Genomic DNA, 24511 nt, shown 5'->3' with positions numbered 1-24511 from the left:
ATCTCTAAATGTCTCCAAAAAATGACAACTCTTTTTCTATGTCCTTAGATGTTCCAAAACCTAAAAGTGCTGAGCTGTCTTTACGTAAGGACTATTCAATATAAAAAGGAAGAAGCCAAAGGAATAAGAATTTTCTATGCAAATGGCATATACAAATAACTGATGATTAGAAGATACTACAGAGTATGCATAAATAATAAATCCACTTGGACAGAGGAAACTTTTAATAAGTGACATGAAGAACTCTCTAGACTGGATAGTTAATTAATGATGCATGGTTGATAGAAATGCAAAAACAGGAAGCAGTCCCTGATTCCCTGCTTTCTTCCAGAACACACTTAGACACCACCAAATAGAGCCATGGAAGTCTCTTCCAGTACTTTCACTCCTTTACCCCTTTACATCTAAACTGTATTCACCCATCACTGAAGACAAGAAAATATCATCCTCTACTATTTATGGTCAAAAAATTTATCATTTAACCTAGATGGTTTCTTTCTCTCCTTCACCTATAGGATGCCAGCTATGTATCTGTTCTCTTTTTTTAATATTTTTATTAGTTGTTGATGAATTTTTTTATCTTATTTATTTGTATGTGGTGCTGAGAATCAAACCCAGTGCCTCACACATGCTGGGCAAAGGGCTCTACCACTAAGCCATAATCCCAGCCCCCGTACCTGTTCTTAACCTCAGGAAATATGTCAATACTATTTCATAACACAGAACACAATGGAACTTAGAGAACACCACCTTTCTGCCCCAACATGATTCAGAAAACATGAACAAGAAAACATTGGCCAACTCTTCTCTTCCCATCCAAGGGGTGGCAGATGTACTACATCATCATGTTCTGATGTTATATGACCTAACCAGGCCTGAGACTATGTAGTCATGACAATCAACCACCGCTTCCAGCAATAGCTTCCCTCTACTTGCCCGTTGAATGTGCAAATTCACTTTAAACCTTCTTGATCTGTATCAAATACCTCCAAGTTAAATTGAGACACAGCTTAGGCTAAGATCGAAAGATGACTGACACAAAGACCTGTGGGTAGTTGGCAGAATTAATGTGCTCTTTTCATTGAAACTTAACTTTTGTATCTGGCTATGAAAATTCATTAATTAAGATAAGGAGAACTTCAATACATCTCAAAAAAATTGTTTTTAACTTGAGATTCTCCTAAAAAACATATTTGTGGGCTGGGGTTGTGGCTCAGTGGTAGAAACTTTGCCTACCATGTGTGAGGTACTAGATTCAATTGTCAGCACCATATATAAATAAATAAAATAAAGATCTACTGACAACTAAAAAAAAAGTTAAAAAAAAACACATTGGCAATGATTCATCCATCAATTGATTCATCTAATAAACTTTTTATGGATGAAAAGTATTGGCCCAGCACCATAAAAAATAAACAGTAACATTCCAGTAGGGACTCCTCACTTCTCCCCCACAAGTCTAGCTCCATCAACTTTGCTTGTGCTTGAGTTTTATTTTAAATGAAAGCATTTTAAAGGGTGACTGATCAAATTAGCTTTTCACAAAGTCAAGAAATAAAACAAAAATATTGAAAAATATCTAAAGCTGAAAAAGAAAAAAATGAAAACAACTTACCTCTGCATCTTCCCCAAAGAATCTATAATTATATCCACATTCCACACACAAAATTGCATCTTTATGCTGCTGTTTCATCTCTATATATTGCAACTCTAATGGTGTTTAGATGCTTTTTGATCGTCTATTAGATGGTTTATCAGAAGTTTTCTGTAAGTTTTCATGAGTCCTATGTGATAGGCCAAACTGACTGTCCTGGCAACCAAAAAAATTAAATAGTTTAACAAGAATAAACTATTATACTAAATTCTCAGAGAAAGAAAATGCAAAATTAGCAAAAAGCTAATGGTTGGTAAATCTAGGTAAAAGGTTTCCCAAGACACAATGTAGTATTCAGGCAAATTATCCCTAGACCACTGGGCAATTATGTACATTTGGTAGATTTTTACCATTCATCTCTGTCTTTTCAAGCTCTCAAACAGCTTATTGCTTGTAATAATGTCCTTATATTGCTTCTAGATAACCCTTCTATTTGATTATTTCTAATTTCACAGAAAAATCAAGTTGGTCATTTTATGTGCAAAGCAATATGTACAAAGGTTTGAAATTTTTTCAAAGTAAAACGTTTTAAAAAATTATGAACCAAAAAAACAAAAACTGCCAGTATTTAAGTAAATTTTGCAAATCTAACCAACCTGAATGTTTTATATACTTCTTTTTAAATTTTATGTTATTAGACCTATAATTAATAAACATTTATTTTCTTATTTATTCCCAGGTATACAATGAATAAAAGTCAACTGGGGATAAATCTTGGGCAAAAACACTTGCAGCAAGCATGCCAGCATCTAAAGCTGCACTTAATGTTTCAAGTTTCCAAGCATGCTCTAAAAGATAGTATATTCTATAAATCTGTATTACAAGAGAGAATCATCATTGTTTTGGTAAATAAATAGGGGAAAGAAGTTTTGGGAAACAAAGAGCATTGGGCTACATTTTCAATATTAGTACTCCTACTATCCTGAACTTCCTGTAATATAAAACCATAATTAATTCCAACTTACAGCTTAGAGAAAATCCCTTGATTATTAGACTTGATTAAGAAATGGGAAAATGAGACAAATTGATAGGATAAATCAATTTCTAAGTAAGAGCCATGCTGTCACTCTCAATATCTAAAAAGTTACTCAACTACCACTGGAATAAAAAATATGCCCTAAAAAACTAGTGAGCAGAAGAAGAGGAAGGGACAGAGAGCAGAAAAGTGGAATCTCATATCAATAGAAACCCCAGAAACATGTATTCTGTGGATGTCAAGTAAATGTTTTTAAGAAAAAAAAAAACAGCTTAGCTAGGACGGCACAGAAAGACATTAATTTCAAAAAGACTCAATCTATCTAAATAACATAGCCCAGAAAACTTGCAAAGATTCGCAATAGGAAGATGGTAAGGTGTGGAGAAGAATGGCCAAAGAAATGTAGCTCATCGTAACATCTGAGAATGCAACTGTTTTTCATTTTGAGGGATTTTCAATTTTGTTTCTATGACTCCTACATAAATTCCAGGAATACTACATAATATAAAAGTTAATTAATACTTACAAAAATATATTTCCTAGAAAAAAGTTTCTCTCATTTTTTTAACTTATTCTTTTACTAAATACGACGGACTTCTGAGGGGTGGGGTGGAGGGGGGAGTTCTCTCCATGTGGGATACTAACAAGTAAATCTAAGTACTTGATTATTAAGCAACTTATTTTTTATATGATTTGGGTGGAAATATTTCTCAGATATACTATATTTTCTTTAATATTCACAGAGGCAGCATGTTGAACTCAACTTAACCTTGTCTTGACAATTCAGAGTGATCAGAATAAATTTCAGAACCTATCCAGAGTCATGTCGACCCTTCATTAATATCCCTAGACCACTGGGCAATTATGTTCAATTGGTAGATTTTTACCATTCATCTGTGTCTTTTCAAGCTCTCAAATAGCTTATTGCTTGTAATAATGTCCTTATATTGCTTCTAGATAACCCTTCTATTTGATCATTTCTAATTTCACAGAAAAATCAAGTTGGTCATTTTATGTACAAAGCAATAGTAGATAGGCTCTACTGAGCCCCCAGGGTAAATGTTCCAGTTAATAAAATGAGATTTCACAGACTTTATGATTTCTATCCATAATGATCACCCTATACCATGGTGAACTGCTTCTCAGTATTAAAAGGTAATAGAAAAGAAAACATTCTTTCCTTTTCTGATGACCTAAGATAAGTGAGTTTAACCTATAGTAGCCTATTTGAGACAGAAGTCCATAGATCTGAACTTTGTGCGAAGGGAAAACTGTAAGCAAAATTCTATTGTCCTAATCATTTTTCTAAGAAAAAGCACATTTCATTAAAATTTTAATAAATAAATATATATGCATATATATACACACACACATATAAATTCAAAAAGCATTTCTCTAATTCAATGATCATCAACCATGTCTACACATTAAAATAAGAGCTTCTAAGAAAATAGCCATGCACAATTCTCAGTGAAGACCAAATAAATAAGATTCTGAAGGAAGGTTCTAAATACCAATTTTTGTTTTGTTTTGTTTTGTTTTTAATTTCTCCAGATGAGTCTAATGTAAAGCTAAGGTTGAAAGTCAACCATTTGTCTGAATTATAGATTTCAATGATGGTGCCAGACCAGATTCTGCAATGATAGGAACCATTAATAAGTCACAAAATAAACAGTAGAAGAAGTAAAAACACATATTTATTTGGTTTATCTCTAAGTTTACTTAATACATGACAAGCTTTCAACTGGAAACCTCAAAACATTGATAGATAGATGTTCCCCAACATTATTTTCCATGCAAATCATGAAAACTTTAAGGAGAGCTATAATAAAATTATGCATGTATCAATAATCTAAAAAATTCCCCCAAGTCAGTGGTTCCTAATCCAGGCAGTAAGTACATCACAATCATAGACTGTAAAATAAGGGAGGTTCTAAAATAAAGAGTATTGGATCAAAATAATTTGGGAGTCTTTTAATTTTTTGTTTTGTTTTGTTTGAACACAAACCAATTCATCCCTCATAATACACAGCAAATTAGAATATCCATATGTTAGAATTTCTTATGTTTCACAATATATCTGTGAAACAAAAGATCTGTCAGGTAACTCAGATGATCAGTCAAGTGTCCTCAGTGACCCCACAGAAACTAAAGGATTTCAGAACCTACTGTTCTGGGTAACTGGAAATACATCTATATAACAATTACATACCTTTTGGTTCACTTGGGATTTAGAATCTTCAGAAGAAACTGCATTCTTTGCACGTTGAAAACTGATATCCTCAAAATCAGTACAGTTTGGTTAACTGCCAACCTCTCTTGAAGAGGTGCTATCTGGACTCTATTTTGAGGAACGGCAGAATAGCAGCAGAATTCTTTCAGTTTTTCCAGAGACTTTGAGACAGTCCTGGTCCTCAGACATTTTTTTGGCTCTTGGAAAACAAATGAGAAGAAAATATAACCACGGTATTTGGGTCTCATTATGTCAACTTATAATAAACACAGAATTTTCTAAAAAGGGAGATTCCCATTAATGGACTGAACTATAATGTAATAAAGGAATAAAGAACATCAAGTTCAGGGTAAAGGCGGCATATTCAAGCATACACCTGATTTCACTCACTGCTGAGACCTCATTGAATAACTACAGTAGCAAGCTGGGGCTAGAGTTCAGTGGTAGAGCTCTTGCTTCTCCTGCTCACATGCAAAGCTGTGGGTTCTATCTCAGCACTACAAAAGAAGAGAGAGACAAAGAAAGGAAAACTACACTGCAGTTTGATTCTGGTTTTTATTTGTTGGTTTGTTTTCACATTTAAGGACAGACAGGAGAGGAGAGGCAACAATTGCAAATGAAATCTCTGAAGCTAGAAGGGAAAACAGATGAGCTCTCACCAATCAGCCCACCCAACTCAAGCTAAGTCCTAAGTCAATAGTTAAGAAAACCAAGGACCAATCCTATTTGCAACACAAAATGATCAAGAGACTGGGGAATTACGGCACCAGTAACTGTGGAAATGGAATATGGGAAGATCTAAAATAAAGGCACTGACTTCAAGTAATTTGGTTTCTAGACCCCCCACACACACTCCAAAGTTAAAGGCAACTATCTTTTCCTCACCTCAGCAGCAGACAGGAGATAGCTCTGGAAAGGCAAAACAGGCATAGCTGATGGAGCAGCAACTCAGAAGGGTGATGGGAATGTACATTGACTATATGCTGACACCACCAGCCTCTCCAGAACCTAGGAAGCTAGGAGGTTTCTAATTGAAGAATCTGACCAGATTAAGGGGAAAGTCTTAGATAATGACATCAAGGGTTCACCAAGGAAATCCAATCACCCCACTCAAACACCTGTTTTCCTGCTTCCAAGCTTTGCACATGCTATACTTTCTACATATCAAAATTGTATTCATTCTTCAAGTTCCATCTCAAAGCTATCTTTTCCATGAAATTCTCTAATTCTCCCAGCTTTAAATCGTTTTTCTTTTACATTCCTATAAGAAGCTCAAATATTTATATAGTACACAGTCTGCCTAGAAGGAGTTGTTCATAAGCAAGCAATCCATAGAGAAGGGATCTATCATTTATTGGATCTTTACCATGTACCACAATATATTATTTCACTATTTAAAGCAATAGTATTAGGTAGCTATTAGCAAATATAAGGAAACTGGGGTTGCATGAATTTATCATCTTTTACCCTTCCTATGAAAGCAAGAACATTCTGAGGGCACAAGTGATATTCTGTTCATTTCTGAAAGTATAAAACTTTCATAATTTAAGTGTGTACACAGATTTCCCTCCTGTGGTTTAAAAAAAAAAAAAAAAAACTTTCCCAGAATGTAGGTCAGTGAAAATCTTGGGGTTGTAGTTTTTTAAAACACAAAACAAAACAAAAGACGGATCTTTAGCTGAAGTGTTGAAAACAGAAGTGAAGTACTAAGGCTCTACTACATGGTGTATGTTTGTGATTGAGTAAAACTCAAACTTCATCACTTTTACTTCATCACTTTTACTTATGTCTTAACGTTATTAGTGTCTTTAATATCTTAACGTTATTAGTGTCTTTTATCTCTGTATAGTGGAAATACGCATTATGGTATGTTGCTGCTACTTTGCAACCCTTCTGATTCAAGAAAGCTTTAGGGACAGGCTCACCTACTGCTAGACATACTCTGACAAAATTTAAAAACAATCCTGAAAACAATCAAAATGACCCATGAGGAAGTTAACTAATTGCAAGAATAAAGTACAAGACTCTAAAGAAATACAAAATCCAGTAGAAAATAATAAAAAATTCATAACAGCCACGATCCAATCAATTGTTGGACATGTGAAAAGTATGAAAAATCAGTTCAATGATGCAGATCCAGAGAGGAAAGATATGATGAAATTAATATATACAGACATGTTTTATAAATACACTCCACATAACGAGAAGGCAAAGAAAAACATAAGCAAAAAGAGGGGTAAAAGGATACTTTTTTTTCTATTAATAGTTTTACTGAGATATAATTCACACAGAGAAATTGAAGATATTATTTTTTAAAAAAGGAACTTCAGAGATAACATCTAAAATATCTAAAACAGGGCTGGGGATGTGGCTCAAGCGGTAGCATGCTCGCCTGGCATGTGTGTGGCCCGGGTTCGATCCTCAGCACCACATACAAACAAAGATGTTGTGTCTGCCTAAAACTAAAAAATAAATATTTAAAAAAAAATAAAATATCCAAAACAAAAATTTCACTGAAAGTGCTTTATAGCAGATTAGATGCTACAGAAAAAAGATCACTGAATTTGAAAGCATTCTATCCAAAATGAAACACGAGGAGATATAAGACCTGAAAACAAAGCTTCAGGGACAATGGCAAGTAGTTCAACATCCCTGAAATAAACTTTGAGAAGAAGAGAGAGGAAGGAAACAGAAAAAAAGCATTTGAGGAAATAATGCCTAAAAGGGCTTTCCAAATTTGATTAGACCCAAGAAGCTTTAAATGAGCTTCAAACAGGATAAAAATCAATTCAAAGTGGTCTAAGGCCCAACAAAATCTAATCTGTGGAAATCTATAATGATGAGAAAATCCTAGCCAAGAGAAAATGGACAGGAAATTTGGCCCTCTATAATTAAAACAAAACAAATGAATAAACCAAAAAAACCTAGATTGTCACATGCTAAAAATCAAAAATCCTTGAACATGGTGACTCTCTTTCTTCAAAATACATAAATTATTTAATATATACTTTACCTTGTTTACTATGATTTCTCTTATTTTAAAAGCATATTTTTTAGTATATTTTCCAAGGTATGTTTTACCTTTGATTATTTCCATGATTTCCAAAATACATTCTAAAATCACTTTTCAAAAGCATGTAAGTTCCCTTGTGAATACAAAGTTTTCCTCTCCTGTGGAAACCAGATTTAAAAAAAAAAACACAATAAAAAAAAATGTAAAAACTGGATATGTGGCTCAGTGGTAAAGAATGTGATTTAACATGCATGAGGCCATAGATTCCATCTCCAGCACCAAAAAACAAACAAACAAACAAACAAAAAACCCTTGTAAATTGAAAAATTGAGAAATGAGGCGGATATGAAAAATATTCAACATCCCTAGCAATTATAGAAATGCAAATTAAAACTACATTGAGATTTTATCTCACTCCAGTCAGAACGGCAATTATAAAGAATACAAGTAACAATAAATGTTGGCAAGGATGTGGCCAAAAAGGTACACGCATACATTGCTGGTAGGACTGCAAATTGGTACAACCACTTTGGAAAGCAGTAATGAAGAGTCCTCAGAAAACTTGGAATGGAACCACCATTTGACCCAGTTATCCCACTCCTTGGCATATAGCCAAAAAACTTAAAATCAGCATACCTCATCATGTGATGAGGCCACATCAATGTTTATAGCGGCTCCACTCACAATAGCTAAGCTATGGAACCAAACTAGATGAAACTTGAGACTATCATGCTATCTGAAATAAGCCAATCCCCAAAAACCAAGGGCCAAATGTTCTCTCTGATATGCAGATGCTAACTAACACACAATAGGGGAGGGGGAATAGAAGTTCACTGGATTAAACAAAGAGGAATGAAGGGAATGGAGGAATGGAGGGGGGATGGGAATAGGAATCACAGTAGAATGAATGAGACATAACTTTCCTATGTTCATATATGAATACATGACCAGTGTAATTCCACATCATGTACAACCACAGAATGGAAAGTTATACTCCATATTATGTATAATATGTCAAAATATACTCTACTGTCATGAATATCTAAAAAGAACAAATAAAAAATAAAAAGAAATGAGATGAATCTATACAGTTGCATATTACCTAGAAATAAAAAGAATGAATGTAGTTTAGAGCAGTCGAAATTATAGAGGCAGAAAGTAGAATGGTGTGGAGAGCAGATGAACCCATAGTCATTGGCTGATCCTGCAGTGTTGGAAAAAGCCAAGCCTGGGAAACATTTCTTGCCAAAAAGCAAAGAGGTTAACAGCCTTGACACTTGGCTCTGATGCTAACAGTTATCAGACGTTCCAGTACAGTGGGCTTCCTGGGTGCAGCAGGATAATCATAAAAATGTTTCTATCTCTGTAACTTTTTAGTGCACAAAGAAGCCTCTTGATAACTCAGAAGCCTTGAACAATTTACAATGCCCCTATAGTTTAACTTCCTGATTATAAGACCCTATATAATAAATTTGCAGAGCTAGTTCCAGGTCACTGTTCCTCCATTAGAGGGCAGTGTCCCACCTGGCCTTAGCTTTGCTTAAAAATGTTTTCTTTTTCTTTGTGTTTTTCTCCATCTCCAGTCACCCCTACTCAAGTTCCTTTGTTGATGCTTGGCAGGTTGTGGCAGAATGGTAGCTGCCAGAACTGGAGGTGGGAGAATGGGAGTTATTATTCAATGGGTAGAGTTTTAGAAATGCAAAAGGAAAAAAGAGTTCTGGAGATGAATAGTAGGGATGATAGAACAATTTAATTGTACTAAATACCACTAAACTGCACACTTAGAAATGGTTGATGGTGAATTTTATGTTTCTTACAACTTAAAAAAAATGAATTTTAAAAAAGGAATGAAGTACTGCTATCACACAGATGAATCTTGAAAATATGATACTAAAGAAAATAAACCATATACAACAAGCCACAAATTGTATGATTCCATTTATATGAAATTATTTCAATAGATAAATCTACAGCAGAAAGTAGATTAGTGGTTGCCTAGGGCTGGAGAGTGTTACAAGGAAACGAAGGTAGCTGCGACTGGGTATAGGTCTTCTTTGGGGATGATGAAAATGTTCTAAAATTGACTCCCTGCCACAGCCTTCAGCCTCAGTGCTAGGGATCAAACCCAGGGCCTTATGCATGCTACACAAGTACTCTCTGCCACTGGTCACATCCCAAGGCCCTAAAATTGACTTTGATAATGTTTGCACAAATCTTGGAACAACTTAAAAGTCATTAAATTGGTGAACTATATGATATGAGAACTGTATTTTAATGATCATGAAGAAGCAGGAGGAGGAGGAGGAGGAGGAAGAGGAGGAGGAGACTATGATGATGACAACCACCCTGGGACAGAACAGATACCCACCTTCTGAATGCCAATTTTTTAAAATATTTTTTAGTTATAGATGGAGACAATATCTTTTTTCTTTGTTTGTTTATTTTTACTTGGTGCCAGGGATTGAACCCAGTGTCTCACACATGCTAGGCAAGCGCTCTACCACTGAGTCACAACCCCGGTAACCCAGAATTAACAAATGACAAGCATTTTAATTTCAACAATTTCTAACCTCAACTGTCCTGTGTGGCCCCCGTTAAGCCACTTAACTATGGCAGCCCTCAGTTCTCCTCACCTGTCATCTACCTTTTCCTCTATAAAAGAAAATAAAACAAAGTTTTTAGGAAGAATAAATGAGCTACAAGAAGCTTTAGAATAAAAGCAGACTTTTAAAAAAGAACACTCACTGCTAATAGAATTTACTGAAAAACTGAACAATCAGGTCTATATAGAGCAATGAAACAAAAAGAAAAACGGCAAAGAGCCCCAGAAAATGCAAAATTAACCAGTGGCAAATCTGTCAAGTCATGCCTCCTTCAAGCCCCCTCCATAAAAGAAAAGGACTATGGTATTATCAGATGTTATCAGATATATTTTTCTCATTAGTCATACATCTCCATTTTTGTAGTTAGTTCTTATTCATGTTGGCCCTAAATCCAAGTTTTACCATTTATATGGAAAAATAAGTATCCGACTTATTATCTCTAGCGGTATAGACAAGTTATCTTCAATGAAATGGGACATTTTGTTAATTTTTTTGTTTTATGTTCTGGGAATTATGAATAAAGATGAATTTCCTGTCTCTTCTTATCACAAAATCTCTGGAGCCAAAAACTAGAAAAAATCTGCTCACTCAATCATCTACACCCAAAATCACCTCTGGAAGTCCAGAAGCTCAGCAATGCTGTTTTTTTTGTTTTTTTTTTTTTGTTTTGTTTTAATTAACATTTCTTGTTAATAATATAATATGTAAACTATGAAATTATTACTAATTAACTAATTTGTGGGTCTATGTTGTGCACACATATGTGTGTGTAAATATAGAAAAATCTGGAACAACACACAGTACCCAAACAATGAGCAGTAGACCTAACTAAAAGGGAAGGTCTTTCACTGTCTACCATCCAAATTTCTGTACTGTTTGAAATTTTTATAACAAGAATATCTCATTTTTAAAAACATGACAAAAATGGTTAGAGTGGAAAAAAGAGAAAGTTGGGAGAATTATAGCCAAATTGCAGAGCTCCAGCTCCTCCACCATCCCCCCTCACCTCCTATACATATCACCACAAACTCAAGCACAATAGTGATCATTGTCCAAAAAGAACAAAGGTTCAACCCTCAAAGAGCTTTCTCTCCCATCCAGAAAAACTGAAGAATATCAGAGCCATGACTGCTGAGAAAAATCATTGCCCAGACTCACCAGGGTTACCAGGCATTACCAAGTCATTTCTTTCTTCCTTTTCTTGGACTTTCTTTGCTTTCTTTTTAACAGGCCCATCTTTCTCCAGCGTTCTTTTTTTTCCTTTGTTAACTTCTGCAGCCTACAGACAAAGGTCACAAAATGAGGTGTTATCTATTCTGTGAAAGCTTAATGTATGTGAAGTAATTTAAACATTATTTCTGAATGACACCAACTTCCCTGCAATCCATTCCTCATAGAATTATTTGTTAGCTCTGGAAAGTCCTGAGTTAACTGTTTTTACCCCCATCAAAGACAGGGTAGAAACTGGCAGGTCATGAGCCTCAGAACCTCTAGTCCTGCTAGAATAAATGAAACTAAGCCATATAATACCTTCCTTTACTCAATCAGCCTTTACTTATCTCAAATTATAAAACCTGATTCACCCCACTTACATGTTAAATAAAATACCCCTAAAAAATAAAATAGTAGTTATCAAAGCCAAAATTAGGAGCCAAAGATTAAATAAACAATATCACTTTTTAAATACTAATCAATATTTAACTACGTGCTGTTTAAATACAATATGTTCACCATTAAAGTTGCCACAAGACTATGAACTATCTATTGGCAGGAAACCTGACAAAAATTTAAGTCCTTCACCAAATAGTCTCTAAATGGTAGACACAAAATAAAGTTTTGGTGAATTCGTGAAAATTAGGTCATCCTTTAAAAAAAAAAGGAAAAGAGAGGAGCAATTACTATAGGAAAGAAATGTAAATGAAGAGAACTTTTTAAAGCAGATTAGTTGTAACTCCATTAAAATGTGGTTTGTGACTAAAATTCAGTCTGTAATCCCCTTCCACACACCCTTAGTTTGGGAAGTATACAGGGTACCCTAGGGTAGAGTCCCTCTTGGGAAAGCCCAGAGGAGGAGGAGGAGGAGGAGGGGGGGAGGGGAGAAGGGGGAGGGGGAGGGGGAGGGGGAGGGGAAGGGGGAAGGGGGGAGGGGAGAAGGGGGAGGGGAAGGGGGAAGGGGGAGGGGGAGGGGAGGGGAAGGAGGAGGAGGAGGGGGAGGGGAAGGAGGGAAGGAAGGAAGGAAGGAAGGAAGGAAGGAAGGAAGGAAGGAAGGACAAAACAAAAAATCTTAGTTTATTTCACTAAAGATTGGCAAGCAACAGGGACTGGGGTTGTGGCTCAGAGGTACAGGGCTCGCCTAACATGCGTGCTGCACTGGGTTCCATCCTCAGCACCACATAAAAATAAATTAAAGATACTGTGTTCACCTATAACTAAAAAATAATATTTAAAAAAAGATTGGCAAGCAACAAAGTATCCAATGATTAACCATTGGCATTTATAGACACTTTATACATCCAAATTGAACGTCACACATTAAGACGTGAACTATAAGATCGTGACCACTACTCAGCTTCAGCCCACAGTGATTTGAAATATTCAGCAATGCTGTTCAGTCCTAAGAACTACATATGAGCAGATTTCTTAAAGTCACCCAACCAAGCGTGTGGAGAGAAGCCCCTTTTCAAACATCAGTCCAGGAAAGAAAAGAGGGAGAATTAAAAGACACAAGTATGCCAGACCAACTGGCACTCTCCATTCGTCAGAATGGAAATTCCCTTCAGGTCTCCTCTTAACAACCAGAGGGACCTTGGCCTCAAATCTATTCCCTCAAAACAGGTGATGCAAAAAACAAGAAAAAAAAAGAGGTAATGCAATCTCTCAGCCACACCACGACGTGGACCCAGCTGGGGTTTCCCAGCCTCTGCTTCCCCGGCCCGCCTCTCCCGTTCTCTTCCGGCCCCATCATCTCCGGGATTCTCGCGAACGGTCGCCACCTCCTCCTATTCCTCTCACAAGCTCCGCCCCACCCGATGGCCCCGCCCCTCCCTGGACCGAACCCACCACCAGCAGCCGCAAATGAGGCTGGGCGGTGGACGCTAAGGGCGCTGCGGAGCCGTGGTTTGCCTTCGCCGCGGCTTCCGTAGGAGACGAAATGGATTTGAGGCTTCCCGTGGAGTGAAAGAATCGGCTCAAAACTGCTTGTCTCCCATGGGCTGGGCCGGCTGCAGAAAGACTGCCCGATACAGGCTTCCGCCGAGACATCGTAGGACAGGTAGTGGTGGCCCGCCTACAGGGCCCAGCCGGTAGCGCGAGCCCGCTGCCATTCCAGGGAGTCTGCGGGAGCGAGCACGCTGCGACCTTGCAGTGAGGCGGGGCGGAGGCGGGGCCTTGCCTTCTCAAATGAGACAGAGGGGGCGGAGTGGCTATCATTTCGCGCAGAGCGGAATCCGGGTGTAGCAGGGGAGCTGGGTGATCACTGCTGCTGTCATGGTTCGTCCGCTAAACTGCATTGTCGCCGTTTCCCAGAACATGGGCATCGGCAAGAACAGGGACCTGCCCTGGCCCCCGCTCAGGTATCGGCCGGGCTGGAGGTGAGGGTACAAAGGCTGCACTCACTGGCTTTAATCTGGTCACCTGGGCGGGGACGCACAGGGCCTACTGGCCAACTGGAGCCAGTTCCAATGGACAAGGGCATGTAGACCCTAGGTGGCCTCTGCGGCTATAGCACAAAGCCAAATTGTTGATTTCCCACCGGATCCTGCTTCCCTGCCATGGCCTCTGCCCTGTGGTGCTCTGGCCTAGGGCAAAGTCCCTGGCCTGGAGAACACCACCCTCTGGGAAGTACAATGTTTGTCAGCGTTAGAACCGGAGCCAACCAGATAATGTTTTGAGTAACGCTGTGTTTCTCTAACTTGCAGGAATGAATTCAAGTATTTCCAAAGAATGACGACAACCCCTTCAGTAGAAGGTAATGAAGGCATTTTTAAATGTTTGGGATTGTCAAGGATTTTTCTTGAAGTTTTCCAATGCAAATGTTGTTTTAAATGGAAAGCTTCACGTTAATCTGGGATCTTTAATCTTACTAAAAATCTGTCTGAAGTTCCCAAGGTTCATTAAACGTCCCTTTTTTAAAAATTCTGGGCACATGTACAGTTCAGGTATTGCAAAATTGGCAGCTGAACAGAGGTCTTCACATTGGAGGTTAGCGCTCCAAATGGAGGCCAAAGGAGGTCTTTGGAAGAGCTGCTGGGAGAGATGTTAAACCTGAACTGGGGCAAAGATGAAGAAAGTGGCTACAGGATCCTCCACATGAGTTATTTGGAATGTAATTATGATGCATGAAGGCATCAATGATGAACTCTCAGCATTTCAGTGTGGGAGAGTCTCAGTGACTAGAAGAATTAAGGAATGGAGAATGGTGTTCGATTGTGATGAGGATGATTTTGAGTTGTCTGTAAGGACATCCAGGACAATTTCAGACAGAGAGAGCTAGGTGAGTTGAGCTATGGGAGAAAAGAGGATAAACAAAGAAAAAAATATGAAAATGGAGGAATACCCTGCTTAAAACCTAAGAAACGTGTATTTGTGGGTATAGGAAGAGGAATGGCAGAATAAATAAGGAAAGTCAGAGGGAGCAGATGCTGCATAACGTTAATAAAAGATATAAGGCCCTTGGAATTGGCTATTATGTCGCTGGCAGAGACAAAATGGCAAGAGCGGAAAGCTCCAGGGACACAAATCCCTCTCAAGAATCCTTAAGTATGATCTGATAATATTTCTTTGATCCAAATGTCTTGACTCAAGGTTTTTTTTTTCCTTCTAAGAAGTCAAAAATGGAATCTATATATATCAGGTTTTTACAAAAGCATTATCTGTGGAAGTATAATGCTGAAAAGGCAAGAGTTCAACTTAACCTGTTTTAAGATAAATTGAGGAAACTGTTAAGGAACTGTTTTTTTAAATATGATGATGGAAATCTACAAAGTACCCAAATATGAATAGCATGATTATCCAACAATGATAACTACTCATATGCTGAACATTGTTCTAAGTCTAATCCCCCCAACAATTGTAGAGGTAGGCACTATTCTTATCCCTATTTTCATAGCCAAGGAAAGTAAGACGGAGGAGTACTGGTTAAGACGGAGGATGCCTGGTTAATAATGATAGAATGCATTGGATTAGAACACTTCAACCCAAAACCTTTCCTCTTTACTACATCATACGTAGTTGCAATTGATTATAATTAAATATTGGATACAAGTTGGGTAAAGTCCGAGGGGAAATAATTACTATATTTAGGTTAGGAAAGATAAATGTAAATTTTTGTAAAGCTGTTTTAAGTTTTAATATTTTTAAAGCAAATCCACTAGATGTCACTATGACAAATATCTACGTGTATATGATTAAAAATATATGTATAGTCCCAAAATATATTTATCCTTTCCATGTGATTTTATAGGTAAACAGAATCTTGTGATTATGGGTAGGAAGACCTGGTTCTCTACTCCTGAAAAGAATCGACCTTTAAAGGACAGAATTAATATAGTTCTCAGTAGAGAACTCAACTAAGTACTATAACATAAAGTCACTACAGGAAAGTCATGTTCCATTTATTAAAGTGCATACCAGTATATGACAAGATGAAATAGTATAAAAGTAGCTATTAGTGAAGCTACCTAATATCACAAAGGTGATTACAGAAAATGAATAAGTTGTTACACCACATGGCAACTTATTCTGCTCCTTAAGTGACTAATGGATTTTAACACCTTGAAATGTTATATTAATAGATTTGCAAGTTACCTTCAACCTTCAATAAACTTAAATATCAGTTATACAATATAATCAATAACTTTTTCCTAATTTCACATAAAATCACAATATCCAAGTTTTGGGATTTGCCAAAATTAAGCAATTATCCTATCTTCAGTTGACTTAACACAAACATAAGAAGATGTGAATTTTAGGATGGACGAAAAGTGGTTATAATCTTATGCCCTGCTATTCCTAGTTAACTGGATTACCCGAATATCACTGTACTTGTGTTCATTTCCCCGTGTCTGAAGGTAAAATATTTTAAAGCATTGAAAATGGCTCTAGGGATTGTCTAGAGAACGGAGCATGTCTAGTTGGTTTCTGCTAACAATGGAGTAGATAGTTCCTGACGCCAGAAATGCCAAGGCGAAAAGCAGGGTGTGGAATTATTGCCCCATGAAGTCATCTCTGGTGGCTTCCATGTCATTTACACCACATGTAGTATATCCTGATTTCTATTTTGTTTCTTTTTGTTGATAGTGGCATTGATCCTAACCTACTAAAATAATTTTCCATACCTCATGGTTTTGCTTTGGTGGAGGGGTAATGCAAATTAAACTTAAGGGAAAGTTTGGGATCAAAATGTTGAGCATTCTTCCTTAAACTAATAATGTAGTTACCAATAAGAGTCCAGTATCATAAGGTACTACTTGCTTGAAAACAGTGGTCATAATGGTCATAATATTCCTTTCCTGCATGTATCAGTTAGGGTTCAACCAGAAAATATTTATCTATATGGATTTTTTTTTTGAGGCAGTGTCTTGCTAAGTTATCGAGAATGGCCTTGGGCTTAGCAATTCTTCAGCCTCAGCCTTCCAGGTCATAGGATTATTTATTTTTTAAATTTTGAGATAGGGTCTCACTATGTTGCCAAGGCTGGCCTCGAACTTGTGATCCTCCTGCCTCAACCTTCTGAGTCACTATGGATACAGGCACTTTTTATCAGTCTTATTACAAGGAATTGGCTTTCACAGTTGTATGTGAAACCAAAACTCTTTAGAGCAGGCCATTGGGCTGAAATTCTCTAGCCAGGGCTAAGGCAACACAGGTAAAATTTCTTCTTCTAGGAAACTTCAGCTCTGTTCTTAAGGCCTTTGAATTGATGAATCAGGCCTACCCAGATTAAAGTCAACTAATTACAGATTTTATCACATCTACAAAATACCTTGGCAGCACCACTTGAAATACTCTTTTAATAACCAGTAACTATGGCCTACCCAAGTTAATATACCCTGGGAATGAAAAAAATTGTACAGCTATAGGCTAAAAGATTCAGGCTCATAGAGATTTTCTGCCACATCTGTCCTAGAATGTCATAGGTAAAAAACTAGATTTACCAGGATGGTTGCATTGATTTCCTCGGGGTGATGGGAAATACATTGATGTGTGTCCTGCCATCTGCCTTGGTCTTTATGCTATTCCTTCTGCTGGTTGCTAGGATATTCTGATGATATCTTTTCTTCATAGAAACCAAATTCACAGAGTATATTGCCATTCCCAGAGACTTTTAATAACATGAATACTATTCAAGTTTATTTATGACTATCTTCAACTAAAATAAACATAAAGAAATCTCAGTGGGGAGGATGTTCAGTTGAGCCAGGATTTCTCCTTAAATGATGAGTCTAATTTTTTTTATGATTCCCCCTGTGGTGTATGTAATTGGGTTTAGCTGCTTCTTACGTATGTATATATAACATTTTTTGGTGTATTTCACTTTTTTTTAGGGCTGAGAAAATTTGAAGTCTTTATTATCAAGCATACCAGAGAAACAGTAATGCCAGTTAGTAAAATATTTTACTAGGGTTTTTTTTGTTGTTGTTCTCCTGTCTCCCTGCTTGTTAGCCAGTTCCACACATATACTGAGAACCTGCTGGGTCCTGCACAAAAGGGCAGAGTTTAACAATCAGAAACCACTATTTTTTGTGCAAGTTTTTAAAGGTACTTAATTTTTTTTTAACCTCCTCCCCAGTACAGAAAGAATTTGAATCCTCTAAGTAACCTCAATTAAAGGCCTATTTTAGGTTTCTTGGGACCCTCCTACTGGTCTAGCTTAAATTGAGAGGGGATTTGGTTTTCCTCGCTGGCTCTTTCTTCCCACTCACTTCACAATTACAGCTTTTCTTATTGTCATCAAAATGCATTTAATATGTGCTTTTTTTTGGCCTGGCTTTCTGTTAACATCTGTACAAAGACAATGTCTCCAGCTGTGAAACAGTGAACAGAGCTCTAAACCAGAGAGAGAGAGAGAGAGAGAGAGAGAGAGAGAGAGAGAAGGCCTGGGTTTCAATCCTTCAATCCTTGGAGTTTTGTTAAAACCTTTAGTTGCAAAGAACAAACACCAGCGTCACCTTGAATGCTGGGCAGGACTGGGTGTAGATTATAAAGAAACAAACTGGAACCTGAATGTGAAGGCCTTTGGGACCACAGGGTTCCACTGGGAATCAGTTGTGGTCTCCCAATTTAGTCTACGTACCCCCTTGTAACTCCAGCCTACCACCCTGAAAAAGTTTTTATCTGGGATCTCACTACTAATGCCCCATTTTTTCAGTTTCTTGGTTCAAATTCTTAATGTGATTGTCCCAGCGCATCTTCTTAAGTCAGGCCCTGAAATAGCCCAACAGCTGCTTGTGGAATGAAGCTTCTCCACAGTCAATGAACTGCCTGGTCCAGAGAAGCACCCTGCTTCTCTCTCTGAATGCCATGTGGCAGGGCAGGCACGCCAAGCCTTGGCTTCCTTAGCTTGTGATTAAGGACAAGTTTTAACCTTTCCCAGACCCCATTTCTTCAATGGTACATGATAGTAATACCTTCCCTAGCCCATAGAGTTAACATTCATGCACTCAAATATCAATGCTATGGACTGAATATTTATGTTCCTCCCTGACTCCCAAATTTATATGTTGAAGCCCTGACCCTTAATGTGATGGTGTTTGGTCTTACAGAAGTAATTAGTTTTAGATGAAGTCATGAAGGTGGGGCCCTGTGATGGGATCCACATCCTTAGAAGAGGAGGTGATGAATGGAGCTTGCTCTCTCTCCACTTTATGAGGACATAGGAAGTAGGTGGCCACCTATCTACAAACAAGGAAAGGGCCCTCTCCCCAACTTGCCCATGCTGGCACCCTGATCTCAAATTTCTAGACTCCAGAACTGTGTGAAACAAATTTCTGTTGTTTAAGCCACTCAATCTATGATACTTCACTCTGGCAGCCCAATTTAAGAAGCAGGTGTTTGTTGAGTTTCTACTTCCTGGTACTATGTTCAGCAATAGGGATACAAGGGTGAATAAAATTGGTCCATATCTGCAAAATGGAATCAATAGTCCAGAATTAAGTGAGCTCATGTTTGTAAAAACAGAGCCCACCTGTACCCACAGACCTAATGTTAAGATCTCTTCAATCATTATTTCATTCATTAAGGATCTATTCAATATTCACTGCAAATCATAAACACACTAGACATCCAAAGATAAATAATACATGCTTTCTGAACTCAAGGACTCAAAATTTATTTAAAGTACCAACATTTAAGCAAATGGCATTGGTGAGAAAGTTAACAGGAAGAGTATAAGATTTAGAAATGGGACAGTCACTTTGGCTGAGGAAGTTTGAGAAAGGCTTTCCAGAGTAGAGAACATCTAAGCTGATCTTTGAAGCATGAGGAAGAGTTTTTTGATGCTTAAGTAGTGGAAGAAGAACTATGCATAGAACTATGAATAGAACAAGCAAAGAAAACAACATGCAACCCTTGAAAATTGGAGAGATTACGGTTAACTCCAAGAAATGTAAACCCGCTAGAATTGCTGGAACATAAAGTTTAAGGAGGAATATGTGAAAAATGAAGCTAGAAAAGTAGTAGAAGCCAAATTATCCTGTAGAATCTTGAACTTCTTGTTAAGCAGTTTCAATTTTATCCTGTGTTCCATGGGGAGTCACGAAAGAATTTCAGAGAGGTGAATCAATCTGAATAGTCAATCTGAATAATCTCAGATTTTTCTTTTTAGAACAAGAACACTGAGGGACAGAGCAAGAAGAAGGGCAAGACCAGAAGTAGTGGCAGTCAAGAGAGAACTGTAACAACATCAAGGAGAGAAGATGGGGACCTGAAATAATGGGGCCACAGTGGGGAGGGGGAGGAGGGGAGCAGCCCCAGCCAGGTTTTAGAACTTTTTAATTGTGGGAGTGAGGAAAAGAAAGAATAAGAAGCTGACTCCCAGGTTTCTGGCTTGAGAGACTGGGGAAGAGAGGGTTGTTGAACCCCAGAGAAGGAGATTAGGAAAAAAAGAGGCAGGGAGGTGAGAACTCCCATTTGGACAGGTGGTATCTGAGGTGTGTCCAGAATTGGCAGAGACGCTGTGGTTCTGCAGCTGGATGGTAGGCCCATGCTTAGTGGAGGATGCTGAGCTGGAATCCAGGTGTGGAGCTGTCAGAATGCAGAGGCATCTGAGACTGGGGCAAGAGAAAGTGGGTATGAGAGTGAAAGGATCCATGGCGGGGTGTATGGGGGTCACCCCTAGGTGCAGGGGTGAGGATGTGGGGATAGTTAAGGGAGGCTCACTCACTAAAATAGAAAGGCAAAACCGACATCCCTAAACTAGCTACTCACTCCCATCCTGCCACTTAGGTGTGTGCTTTGACAGGGACTGAATAAAATCATTATTTTCTGACAAAGATTCATGGTGTTAGACAAGAATTTGTCTGGCCAAGGTTTAAGATAAAATACAGTTTCAAAGTTCCGGAGGCGTGTGTGTGTGTGCACATGTGTGTAATGGTTGTAGGGTTACAGGTTCTGGGGAAAGTTCAGTCATGAACGGTCTTTCTTGTGTTCCATGGGGTTCTGGTCCAGTCTGGAACTCTCATTGCTCTGCCTTATAATTTACTTGGCTATCTCCATTGTGGACACAGGCAATGCATTAAGGAGCATCGTTCTAGAAAGGATTTAAGGCATGGATATACTGATCAGCTGAAATGGAAGACTTTAACGAAGCAGAGACTGACGTCGCACAGAGAGGAGGTAAAGGACACAGAGGACCCCAGAGCCCCACTGCCTTGGAGAGGAAGCAAGAAGGAAGCAGTTGGGAGGGGGCCCAGCTCACTGCGTAGGTGAAGGGGGATGAAGGCATTTGTGGAAGAAGAGGTAGGTCATGTGTGAAGTCCCCATGAATATAGAGAGATGGAGAAAGGCTCCCTGAGGATGGGGGAATACACATGTTTAAAGAATGTGAGCTCCAGGGCTGGCCGTAATATGAAATAGAGTTGGCCAAACACCATAGATAGATACAGGACAAGCCAACAGGGTTTAACAGAGAAGAGCATCTTGTACATCTGTCAAGGTATGTACATTTGGGAATTAAAGTGAAGGACAAAATGTGAACTGGGGAGTTGCTCAATGATGGAGCCCTTGCCTGTGTGGGAGGTCCTGGGTTCAGTCTTCAGCACTGAAAAAGAAAAATTGTGACGGACAAAAATCTCTGTATTTTAGTCTTTCAGTGGAAAAGGACCCAGGGAAAGTCATTGTTTCTTCTGTAATAAATACAGACTAATTCACAGGCAATACTATGACAATACATATGACTGTGGTTTTGGCAGGAGAGTACAGTTTTTTTAAAGTTTCAGTTTCCACAATATATTAAAAAAGTAATAAAAAATGAAGAAAGAAAAGGAGCACAAGTGGGCATAAGATATGATCTAAACAATTATCACAGAAAAAGACCTTTAAACATATGATAAGCGGCTCAACATCACTAGAAATAAGAGAAACACCAATTAAAACTGCACTATAAGACTGAAAAGCTTAGCTGAGCATAGTGGCACATGCCTGTAACCCCAGCAGCTTGGGAGGCTGAGGCAGGAGGATCATGAGTTCAAAGCCAGCCTCAGCAATGGTGAGGCACTAAGCGCCTCAGTGAGACTCTTTATCTAAATAAAATGAAAAAAAATGGCTGGGGATGTGGCTCAGTGGTTGAGTGCCCCTGAGTTCAATCCCTGGTATCCACCCCCCAAATATGTTTAGTAACAGAAACAGAAGAAATAATACTATAAATTTCCATTTGTATAAAGCTCATGAATACACTACATTAATACATGATATTAGAAGCCAAGAAAGAGGTTGCATTTAGGGGAAGAGAACAGGGCTATTCAATTAATGAAAATTCAGAGTCAAACTTCAGATTTGTGTATGTTTGTTTTTAAAACGTTTTTATTGTGGTATAACATTGGGAGTGATCTATAGAAAGTGTAATAACCTTAAAATACACAATTAGATGCACTTATATATGCACCCTGTAACCACTACTCAGATGAAGACATAAAACAGCACTCCAGAAGTTTCTATGATACCCCTTCCCAGTCAACACAAACCCCCCACCACTACACATACATATAATCATTATTCTGACTTCTATCACACTGGATTAATTTCTAGTGGTCTGTTCGTCCATTGTAGGAATAGAGCATATTATGTGTATCTGTTCCCTGTGGGTGGCTAGTTGGGCTCTTTCCAGTTTTGAATTAGGGACACTCCCTGCACACGTGCTTCATTCAGTAGACACTCTTTTCTCTTTGGTGATAAACCTCAGAGGAGGACAAGGTAAGATAAATTGCTGAGTCATTGGGAAGCAGATGGTAACTTTAGTAGTTAATGTCAAATAGTTTTCTAAAATGGTTGTACCAACCACAAAAAAATGAGAGTTTTAATATTTCTATAACCTCAAAATTCTTGGATTTGTCATCTTTTAAATTCTAGCCCTTTCGATGGGTGTATATGTCATTGTGGTTTTAATTTGTATTTCTCTTATAATTAATGATGTAGAGCATCTTCTCATAAGTTTATTAGCCAATTGGATGTCTTTTTTGTGAGGTGCCTGTTAATTTTTTGCTCATATTTTTTTTTAAACTTGGGTTGTATTTTTAAAAATGGATTTGTGAGGAATTCTGTATGTTTCCTGGATATCTGTGAACTTTATCAAATATAAGCACTGAAGCTATTGTCTCAATCTAGAACTTTCTTTTTACGATCTTAATTGTATCTCTGATCTTCTGATGAACAAATATTTTATATTTTAGTGAAATATAATTTGTCTTTTTTCTTTCTTTAGTTACTATGTTTTTTGTTTCCTGTTTATTTGATTCTGAGCTAAGGGTATGGCCCAATGATAGAGCACTTGCCTAGAATTATAAGGTCCTGAGTTCAATTCCCAGCACCACACACACACACACACACACACATACACACACACAACACACACACATACACATACACAAAATGCTTCCCTAAATCAGGAAGACTTGTTCCAACACATTTTTTTAGAAATTTTATTATTCTACCTTATATATGTAGGCCTGTGATCTACCTTAAATTGATTTTTGTATGTAGTGTGACATAGGGGTCAAGTTTTTAAAATATTTTTTTAGTTGTAGATGGGCTCAATACCTTTATTTTATTTATTTATTTATTAATATGTGGTGCTGATAATCAAACCCAGTACCTCACATGTGCTAGACAAGCAAGCACTCTACCGCTGAGCCACAATCCCAACCACACAAGAGTCATCTGTCCTGGACCCCACATTCCTCCTCACCTCAGTGTACCCAGTGGCTTTGACTCCTAGCTCCATAGGCAGAACAAAAACAACAATAGACAATGTGTAAACTAATGATGTGGCCATGTTTCAATAAAATTTTATTAATGGACACTGAGATTTGAATTTTGTATAATTTTCATGTGTTATCTTCTGATTTTTCAAATCATTTAAAAACGTAAATGCATTCTGAGTGCATGGGCCATGCAAAAGCAGACCAGAGCTGAACTTGGCCCATGGACTATGTTTGTCCATCTCTGCCAAAGAGCACAGTTCTGGCAGAGAAGAACTGAATTTGGTGCATTTTTTTTAAAAAAATCCCTGTACACAGTGTATTTTGCATTCATAAGCACCTACTGTGTGCCCAGTGCTTGGCTTGATGTCAAAGACAAATATGAATTGTCTGGTTTGGGGGATGTAGATGCACATAACTATAATACTGGACTGGCAGTGATAAATACCCTAGGAAAGCTACAAACTGAAATTGCAGCTCCTGGTTAAGGGGATGGAGAATGCTTCATGACAAGGTGGCATCTGGAAAGTGAGAAATGGGTCAATTGCCTTATGCACCTAGAAATTATGAGCATCCGATCTGGCTGTGGTCCAGGATGAATTCCCCAGCGAGTCATGGAC

General features: G+C 37.9%; 1 protein-coding gene and 1 pseudogene across 1 annotated transcript; one reads left to right on the top strand and one right to left on the bottom strand.

Annotated features, from left to right (window-relative positions):
- The window catches only part of LOC144251989 (DNA mismatch repair protein Msh3-like), a 38293-nt pseudogene extending 24553 nt beyond the window's left edge, over positions 1-13740 (bottom strand).
- A 225-nt stretch (positions 13741-13965) lies between these two features.
- Positions 13966-16050, top strand: LOC144251988 (dihydrofolate reductase-like). Its single transcript, XM_077794586.1, has 3 exons — positions 13966-14051; positions 14397-14446; positions 15941-16050. Exons 1-3 carry the CDS (start codon positions 13966-13968, stop codon positions 16048-16050), a joined length of 246 nt encoding a protein of 81 aa, XP_077650712.1.
- Positions 16051-24511: the final 8461 nt, after the last annotated feature.

This window comes from Urocitellus parryii, unplaced genomic scaffold, assembly GCF_045843805.1.
Source record: "Urocitellus parryii isolate mUroPar1 unplaced genomic scaffold, mUroPar1.hap1 Scaffold_35, whole genome shotgun sequence".
NCBI lineage: Eukaryota > Metazoa > Chordata > Mammalia > Rodentia > Sciuridae > Urocitellus > Urocitellus parryii.
Note: the sequence above shows the minus strand (reverse complement) of the source record. Positions and strands in the feature narration are given on the sequence as shown.

Excerpts from the sequence above, each read along its gene's own strand:
- LOC144251988 (XM_077794586.1), top strand. The coding sequence starts at position 13,966 with ATGGTTCGTCCGCTAAACTGCATTGTCGCCGTTTCCCAGAACATGGGC. Across the intron at positions 14,052-14,396 it reads CTGCCCTGGCCCCCGCTCAG|GAATGAATTCAAGTATTTCC; the intron begins GTATCGGCCGGG and ends TCTAACTTGCAG. Across the intron at positions 14,447-15,940 it reads GACAACCCCTTCAGTAGAAG|GTAAACAGAATCTTGTGATT; the intron begins GTAATGAAGGCA and ends GTGATTTTATAG.